The sequence below is a fragment of the Oryzias melastigma genome, linkage group LG1 (genome assembly GCF_002922805.2).
Source record: "Oryzias melastigma strain HK-1 linkage group LG1, ASM292280v2, whole genome shotgun sequence".
NCBI lineage: Eukaryota > Metazoa > Chordata > Actinopteri > Beloniformes > Adrianichthyidae > Oryzias > Oryzias melastigma.
This window is the reverse complement of record NC_050512.1, coordinates 22146245-22155691: the sequence shown is the minus strand read 5'-3', so window position 1 is coordinate 22155691 and position 9447 is coordinate 22146245. Positions and strand designations below refer to the sequence as shown.

The following is a 9447-nucleotide window of genomic DNA, read 5'->3' as shown; positions in this document are numbered from 1 at the left end:
AAAGTAGAAGCAAATATTTGACAAAATGTTTCTTTTATTCTAAGTGACAATAAATTGGATTCCTATTAATTTATATTTTTTGTTTTTTTTACCCCAGTTCTTATATAAATAGCAAAAGACATCTTGAAACACAGTGTTCTTTTTCTGCATCAAATTTCATGGCTGCCAGGGAAAAGGACAAAGTGGGAATCCCCAGATTCTCCTTTAAAAACACAACAGAAACCATATCAAGTCACCAACTTTCTATTTCTAGTCAGTTGTCATTCACTTCAATGTACAGCGATCAAATATATAAAACATTGTTTATGCAAATATACATTCCTCAACGTTGTTCTTTTGTTTTTAACTCTTGTCACTAATCCATAAAAGATGACCATCCATCCCTCCATAATAGATTTAATGGACGTCTAAAGAACACCGCCAGGCTTGTTTGTTCTGCCTGTTTATCCATTTTTTGGAAAGGCCAACGTTTGGTGATGTCGTATTCAGCCAAGCCTAAAAGCTGCCTTTGAAGCAAAGCCATAGAGTTATTCCAACAGCCGCTCACTTGTAGATATTGGAAGATAATCGTCTTTTTTTGCAGAATCAGGAAGTGAAGCCGTCAGGCTCGTTAGTCTCTCATAAATAACCAGAAACAGAAAGTTTGGAAAAACTCTCAAAAAACTCTCAAAAATGAAAAAGAGTCTCCGCCCCATAACTTATTTGGGATACTTTAGTCCCAAAGTGACCTTATTCCAAGTTATTCAAAACACGAAAACATGAAATTGTATGGAGGAAAATATATACTGTATATATTGATTCTGGTGCTGGTAAATGTAATACTTGTTGCTTTTACTTCTTAACTAAAACTCCAGAGAAAGTGACTACTGGAGTATTACTACAGACAGTTGGTGCTCGCCGCTCCTCACTCTCCCCTCTCCGTCTCCCATCAGGGCTCTCAGGATAGTGCTGGCGGTCAGGAGGGACTGGTACCTCCACCTTTCTCCGCGTTCCCACCTCCCCCACCACCACCACCGCAGAACGGCCTGACCTTGGACTACGGGGGCAGTCTCTACGCGACGGGGGCCGTTCAGGGCCCCGTGGAGGCCGGCGGAGCGGGAAACGGCGTGGTCAACCCTGCCAACAGCCTCAGCGCTCAAGTAAGTGCCAGCCTCATCTCCGGTGTGCCGCCCACATCTGGGCTCTGCCTGGAGACAGCAGCCCACATCGAGTGTGCCACTTTTTTTTTTTGCTCAGATTTCACATTTCTGGAAGAATTGGTTCCATACGTGATTGCTCCACAACGAAATAATGGATCCAGCGAACATGTTTTCACTTCAAATAAAGTTTTATTGAGACCATGTTGGCTTCAACTTAGCTATTCAGATATTTTCGACTCTCTGCCCCACAGGTGACTTGGAGAAGCTGTGGAAAAATGTTGGTTAAAAATCTAAATATTAAATGATGCCCTGTCAAAACGCTCTGCAATGTAGTTTTAGCATTTTGAGAGGCTCCTCCCCTTCACTCACTGTGTTGCTTTATGGTGGGTGAAGGTCCTGAAGAAGACCGTTAGCTTGATAAAGTGAAAATAGTTACTAAATCGCTCAGAGCTGCAGTACATTCAATAAAAAAAATTATCGTTTGACTTTAAAAAGGAGAAGCTGGATAATCCATTGTAATCTGGCTTTGTGATGTCACTTAAAAAACTTGAACCAAAAACGGTAATTGTTTTGTTGCCTTTTTTGCCACTTTTGTTGCAGCAGAAATGAGTTTCTGGATGACCTCTATTGTTTTTGTTGTTGGCGTGTGCCGTGGCGGTCCAACTCTGAGCGCTCACCTGAATTGCCTGGTCCATTCTAAACCTGAGCATACTGTACTGTACTGTACTGCTCAGTGGAAACGAGGCTTTAGTATACATTCTACACTACACAGATATGGTCTATAGTATACTTGATATACTTATATTCAAGGAAACTTGATAAAATAAACTTTAAGTTACTACTTTTTGCTAAGGGATTTTAATGCGTTTACCAGGGGCCTAAACAGCAGTTGTGAAGAATTAGTCAACAAATACGCTGCTGTTCTTTGTGTTGTGTAGATTACATAATCAATCAAGTTATTGTAATCTGTTGCCTGCTGTTTACTTTAAAGATGGTTTGAATGCACTCAATTAAAGCATGCAGATGAATAATTATTAATCAAGAGAACAAACGGCTAATTCATCCATATTGTGTCTAATTACTACAGGACTATTTAAGGCTTTCAGATGCGATTACATAATAATCTCTTTTCTTTCTCTCTCTGCTTGTCCTTTTCCATCTGCAGTCAGATGGGTCCTCTCAGATTGACGGCCAGTCTGGAGTCGGTTCGGGAGGAGGGGGTGGGGGCGGGGGCTCCGGGGACGATTCTGACGCCAAGGGGACCCCCAAACGCCTCCACGTCTCCAACATCCCCTTCCGCTTCCGTGACCCCGACCTACGGCAGATGTTTGGGGTATGGATGGAGGCTAAAATATATTTTTGTAAATGTGAATTAGGTTTTGAGTGTTTGTAGTTTTCGGTGTTTTTTAAACGAGCTTTGGCCTTGTGCGCCGGCTGCTTTGTAAGAGGAAGATTCAGTGCTGAGAAAAGAGCGAGGAAGATGAAGGAGAACACCAGAGCTGGCCTGGCGCCAAGCCAATCATGCTCGAACAGCGCTGACTCCCTGTGGCGATCATGTGACTTAAATGACTGTTAACTCTCCTTATTTTTCTCATCTTTCCTGTCATTGCAGCAATTTGGCAAAATCCTTGACGTGGAGATCATTTTTAACGAGAGAGGCTCCAAGGTAGGAGAGAGGAGGGAGAAATAAACTATATTATAAACACTATTTTTCAGTTTGCAACCATTTCTTTTGCTCGCTGGGTTTTTCTTTCTCCATTTTCTCTTGTGCTCCCCTTTGCAGGGCTTCGGTTTTGTAACGTTCGAGTCGAGCGCAGATGCGGAGAGAGCCAGAGAGAAGCTCCACGGTACCCTGGTGGAGGGGCGTAAAATCGAGGTAAGGCAACACCCTCAAACTGGTGGCCATCTTCTCCTCTGCTCTCCCTCTAATGACGAGTTTCAAATCTGCGCCTTTGGCTGCGAGAAGGTTGGACTCCCTGTGGCTTCACGACAGCATGGCGCAGCAGAGCCGCACGCGCAGGCGTCTCTTATGACGGCATTTCCTGCCGCTGTTGTTGTTGTTGATGATGTGGTGGGCTGTCCGTTGCAACTCGATCGCATAAGCTGTGTGGTTTGCAAAGCTTGCTGGGAGGATTGGCTACACAACAGGCATGGCTGGGGGGAGAAGTCACAACGATTGCTGATGTTTCTGCTTCTATCACAGCATGGAGGACCTTTTTATTTTTTCCTTTTCCTGCACCTTTTTCCATCCCCACCATCTCTTTGTCCGTTCCATGATGAGTGGCTGTTTTTTGGTTCATGGTTGTGGGACAGGGCCGGTTCAAAGCCCCAGTTGTTCTCCTCTGGAAAAAGTGCCTGCTGGTGTCTGTGAGAGGCTTTTGTATGCTGCATGGTTGGAACCAAAGGTCAGGGCGCTGTAAAGTTCTTCACACTTTCACTGAACACAACGCTGCTTCCTCACAGTCAGTTTGTTGCTTGTTGTGTCACACTGGTGCATGATGGGAGCCAGGTTTGGAGACTGCTGCGTGGTTCATTTCTGATTCTTCAAAAAAGTAGTTTTGACCATCTTTAAAAAAAAAAAAATAAATGAAAGAAGCATCCACCACTCGTGAAATCTTCACCAGATCTCATGGATTTGCTTTATTTTTTTTTTTATTTGCCTGCATGATTTTGGATTTCAGTTGCAAATGGCCTTGCTTTCGCCATTTGCTCCAGACCCTTAAGCTATGTACACACCGGGCGTGTGACGCATGTTTAAAAGCATCCAGCTAGACATTCATTCATGTGCACTAGAGTGTTAGCAATACTGGGAATTTGGGTATCGATATGATACCACATTATTACAAGGATAGTATCGCAATATATATACTGATACTGATACTTTTTTCTTAAAATGTTTGATTATAGAATAAGTTCAGAAATGAAACAATCGTAACTTGGGCAGATAGGCCAGTTTCCCACTTAAATTGGGCAGATATTTACTTAAATTTAGCTATTTTTTTCCTAATATGGCAACACGGCCAACAGATAGACACTGCGTTTTCATGAACCTCGTAAGTTAATTCAGGCTATTTACCGAATGTATCAAAGAAAAACTGTCCGGCACCTATAGTAGAATCTGCTTACTGTGAAATTTTGCAGTGGTGCAAATCTCTCAAATCTTTCTTTCACAGCTCTAAGTTAAAGTTAAAGTTAAAGTCCCACACCTAAGTGTGTGAAATTTGTTCTCCGCATGTGACCCATCCCCTGGGGGAGTGGTGAGCTGCAGACACAGCCGCGCTCGGGAACCATTTGGTGGTTTAACCCCCCAGTCCAACTCCTTAGTGCTGAGTGCAGGGAGGCACTGGGTCCCCTTTTTAGAGTCTTTGGTAGTACTCGGCCGGGATTTGAACTCACGGCCTTCCAATCTCAGGGTGGACACTCTACCACAAAGCCACTGAGCTGGCCAGTGGTCTCAATTCCCGTACATGGAAGACTTGGTGTTGTATAATTCCTGACGGGCACAAACCGCAATAATTCCTTCCTATTCCATTATGAATTTCCAAGAGGGACGTCATCTGTACGTCACTACCAAATCCAAGTACCTGATTGGTCAAATTTTGACTTGGTTTTACCTTCAATTGGAGCGTATTTTGTACTTAGAACCTAAAAACGTTTTTTAAAATGTACATGAATGCAGGACTTTTGAGAATGTGGAAACATGAAACACGTTTACATAGACATTGAGAGTCGTCGCTTGAATGTGCGTCGCAGAGGGCGGTGTGAACGTAGCTTCAAACAAAATCACACTTTTATTTATTTATTTATTTGTTTGTTTGTTTTTGTTTTTTCCTGCAGATGCAGTTCTCCTGCATGCTCTTGAATGCCCTAAGCTAACTCTGTTTTCCTCTGGGTGTGCAGAATTTTGATTTTAGAACAAATTGTTTTTTTACGGAGGGTGGAGAAAGAAGCGGAGAGAATATTGTCACGGATAGCTGTCATTTCTTTGTTTTATTTATTTGTTTGTTTTTAATAGATTCTTCATCTCCTTTCATTCCCTTCACCAGGCCAGTCTGTGTGTCTGTCTCTCCGTTTGTGTCCATCTGTGCTCCTCCATCTCTGCTGTACATCCTTCCCACATATCTCTGTCCAGTTTCCTCTCCTGGAACATAGTGGGATAAAGTTTCCGTTTACTAAAAAAATTGCTTATATACATTGCGTTATCATAATAATAGTTCGCAGTGTTCGTAGATTTTAATGTCTTTAGGTTTTTTTAAGCAAAAGTGGGTTTTTAGTGGCTTGTTGTGTCGTGGCTGAAGTCTGTAGTCACTGTAGATGACTGTTGACATGTGACATCACTTCCTCTCTACCACAGGGTGGGGGTTGCTCCTCATTACCTCCTTTTGTTTGTTTTCCTTTCTCTCTTCTTTTCCTAGCTCATCATTTTTATTTATTTATTTTTTTTACATATATTTTCTCGATTTCCCTGATGATTTTTGTATGTTGTTGTTGTTGTCAGTCTCCACGGTAACTGCTCGCGTGTCCTCACGCCGTTTCCCTGGCAACGGTAAGTTGTGTACACATGGCATCATCATTGAATGACCCCTCCCTCCCCCACCCCATCCGTCCAAACGAAAATAAATTGCACCCAAATGAAGGGACTCCCTTGCCGGAGGAAGCCTGATTGACTTGATTGGTAGAACCTGATTGGCTAATCCCTTGGATTGATTCGGGAGGTGGTGAATGAAGCCGTTAAAAGAGATTAGCCATTGACCGCATGGCATTAAAGTAAAGCCACTCGTGTAACTGAATGTACCGCATCTATCTGCAAGTGCAACAAATATGTCTGCCATCTCATTCCAATCACCTCTCTAACTGCATTCAGCATTTGATTCCAGAGCTGTATCCTGCATGGTTTACTCTCTTTCCAGTCATCTGTATGACGCCATACGGTGCTCTGTCATCTCTCTGTCATGTGTCAGCCAATAGCTGCATTCTTGCACCTTAGTGGGACGGCATGCTGAAGCATGAGTGCTATGTTAGCTTTACCAGAGAGGGGATAATAGCTGTCTGTAAATCATGGCGTGCTGTGGTGCTTGATGATCTTTTTCTCTCTACTGTTGTCGAGGTGCAGCTGCGCGACCTAATGTGCAAATTAGTGCTGCGTCTGTGAATGGACAGTCTAAAGGGCTGCCAGTTCGTAGATTTATAAGTTATTTTATGAAAGAAAGTAAAAAAGTAACGTGTAGATTTATCAAGTTTTTTTTTTTTTTGGACCTCAGAGGCTTCCTTATTTTGGATTGTTTGTGTCTCTCGATGGTTGTGTGCTGTAGGATGCTGTGACGCTGAACTCAAATGCCTGGCCGTGTTTCACAGCCATGGTTTGATTTCTTTATTTTTTATTTAGTTTTTTTTTATTTTTTTGTCAAAAATTTGTTTCTTTCTTTGAGGAATGACACTTGCACCCCCCATCCTCTGTCTCTTTCTCTCTGTCATCCAGCCTCTCTTCTTCTCTGCGTTCATTCTCGCTCATGGTTCCTCCTCTTGCTCGTGTACAGTCAGTTTCAGAGTAGGCGGACGCTCAGATGTGTGTCGTACGTACGTGAATGTTGTTCGCTCGAAGAACTGCACATTTGGATGGATCGTTCACTCTCTGCCTTCTTTCTCTCTTTTCCACCTCATGTTTGTGTTTTTCCGTCTTCATGTGGACTGGCACTCCCGTCTGCATCCCTCTTCTTCCTCCCCCCTTCTTTTGTATGAACTTAATTGGGAGGACCCCTCCCCCCCAGTCTTTTTTTGTTTTTTTTGATTGGTCTCCTGCTGCATCTGGTGCTTGCTGACTGGCTACTTTTGCTCACCTCTGGTGATGTGATGCGCTCCTGATTTGCTGTTTGTCGTTCTTTTTTTGTTTGTTTGTGTGTAAAAACTATCTGATTTTTTTTTGCATTGTGTTCAACTGATGAATATGCCGCTAAATTCACCTTCTTTTTCCCTACTTTCTTTCAGAAAGCAATGTTTATAGTCTTGGATTTTTTTAGGAATGCCTTTGCACTGAAAAATGTCGTTTTCTTCGTTCTGCGTGCCAATGGTTGTATTGTTCGTGTGCAAAACTGCCTGACAACTCACCAGGATCCTTGTTTTATTATAGTTTTTTTCTTTGTCTTTATCCTTCAAAAGAAGCGCATGCATCAAAACCATTGCTGCTCATCAATAGAATTAACCCTTCTCATGAATAATCCTAGTAATAAAAGAAGGCTATTTATAGAATAGCTTGTATTTTTTTTGTAAAAGAGCTTAAAAAAAGATTATGTAACTGTTTTTGAACCTTCACATTTTTTTCATCTATTAAAAGATGTAACGTTCGTCTCTGAAACTTTCTGTCTGGTGTCCAGGTCAATAACGCTACAGCCAGAGTGATGACAAACAAGAAGATGACCACACCGTACTCTAATGGAGAGGGCCTTGCAGCACTACCATACGGTAATTACAACTACAATCATTTTCTTAAATTCATTTTAATATATACAAAATTGGGAAAACCATAAAAATTCTCTTTCCTTATTTGCAGCTGGTTGGAAGTTAAGTCCAATGGTTGGAGCCATGTACAGTCCTGAACTTTATACAGGTAAGACGAGAAGACGATATTTTGTTGTAGAAAAGAAAAACTGGTATAATAAATTAACTTTTTTGTGCCTTTTTTTAAAAATATATACCGTACTTTTTTTTTGTTATCGATTTTTCTCTGCTGCAACTTATACTTCAGATCAAAAAATACGGAACATTTCTTGCCAGCTTCTAAACCTTCGCCTATGCCATCTGTCAGATATCCAGTTAATGTCCTATTGGGGTATTTTATTAAAATGTTTAGATTTAATTTACTTTATTTTTCAGTTTGCAAAATGTTTAAATGCTTATGAAAAATGTGCTTGCCCTGCTTTGGTTGTAAAAAGTGGAACTGAAAGACGTATATCAAACTGAAAACGGTAGCAAATTCTGGATTATTTTTTAAAAAACAGCAAAAAAAAAAAAGGAAAAGTGTTCTTATATGGGCTAAAATAATGTGAGCCAAGTCGTTTTTATAAAAGGTAACATTGATGGGAAGAAAATAAAATACCCCTGTTAGCACGTACAGTGAAACATGAATCAAACTGAAAACAGAAGAAAATTCCAGAATATGTCATAAAACGTTCAAGAAAATGTGTGATGTAGACTAAAAAAATGTGATTTGGCGAATGGCGCTGGGGTCTGGCAGCAGCTGAATTTGCGCAGCGAATTCGCCGCGTGACAAAAGAGAGACGAGTCATGCGAATTTGTTGCTCGAAATGCTTTTGTTATGAATGCACCTTTATGCACATATTTTTGACCCGTTTCTGCAAAAAATATTTTTCAAATAAGTAAACGTTTTAGTTATGTTTTAGCTTTTTTCAACCCTTTTATCTCAAATAAATTTTAGAAGGAAAAAAATACAATAGTAACAATGGTTATTGTAGATATTGACATTTTGTTGGTAACATTTGTTTTAATTTTTTTTCCCTATAATTTGTTTTTGTTAGTACCGGGATTCCCGTACCCAGCAGCGGCAGCAGCCGCTGCCTCCACCGCTGCAACGTTTCGAGGCGCTCACCTGCGGGGGCGTGCCCGACCCGTCTACAGTGCCGTCAGAGCGGCCGTCCCCCAGCCCGCCATCCCTACATATCCAGGGTAAAAATTTAAGAAACAAATCAGTAGAAACAAAAAGAAAAAAAAGTTAAATTAATGTTGGTGACAAGAAGTAGCCGACTGTCTTCTTTAAAAGCATGATCCACCTGCTATCAAAATAGAGTTGAATAATTGTGCATGCATTTTGTTTGGTTTTAAATTCAGATTTGGACTTTGACAGGTTACTAAGCAGAAATACCATTTCCTTGTACCTCTAAAATTTTAAGTAGAAGAGGTTGTAGTGAACTATTACTTCAAAGTAGTAAAAGTTGGTACATCTGTATACAAAGAGGTGGTATTTTGTCTTGCATGCTGCACGGTGTGCAATGATCTCACCCTTCTTCTTCTCTCTCTCTGTCTTTCACAATCTGTTTGGCACTTTTTTCTCCCCCCCCTTCCCCAATCGTCACTCGTCTCTGTTGTTTTCTGCACTGCCCACATGGTGGCGCATCACCCCTTTCTCTTTTCTTTCTTTTGACATCCCTCCACCGCTCTGTGTACTCTTTTCTGTTCTTTCCCCCTTTTTTTGGTCTGTCTCCCTCTCAGCGTGATGGCGTATCAGGAGGGTTTTTACGGTGCCGCTGACCTCTATGTAAGTATGCCTGAGTCTCCTCCGGTGATCCACCCCGTC

General features: G+C 41.5%; 1 protein-coding gene across 6 annotated transcripts in view; it reads left to right on the top strand.

Annotated features, from left to right (window-relative positions):
* The window catches only part of rbfox2 (RNA binding fox-1 homolog 2), a 49634-nt gene that overhangs the window by 30850 nt on the left and 9337 nt on the right, over positions 1 to 9447 (top strand). For 4 of the 6 annotated variants that reach the window (XR_004948330.1, XM_036213236.1, XM_024290359.2 and 1 more), the window contains 8 exons: positions 933 to 1139; positions 2305 to 2472; positions 2752 to 2805; positions 2923 to 3015; positions 7511 to 7598; positions 7687 to 7743; positions 8672 to 8819; positions 9363 to 9408. Coding sequence is in view for 4 of the 6 variants with exons in the window: in XM_036213236.1 (XP_036069129.1) it covers positions 933 to 1139; positions 2305 to 2472; positions 2752 to 2805; positions 2923 to 3015; positions 7511 to 7598; positions 7687 to 7743; positions 8672 to 8819; positions 9363 to 9408 (861 nt within the window). In the remaining 2 variants the exon portion in view is untranslated. The remainder of the gene's footprint in view (positions 1 to 932; positions 1140 to 2304; positions 2473 to 2751; positions 2806 to 2922; positions 3016 to 7510; positions 7599 to 7686; positions 7744 to 8671; positions 8820 to 9362; positions 9409 to 9447) is intronic. The other 2 variants (XR_002921169.2, XM_036213246.1) reach the window with 1 other exon arrangement.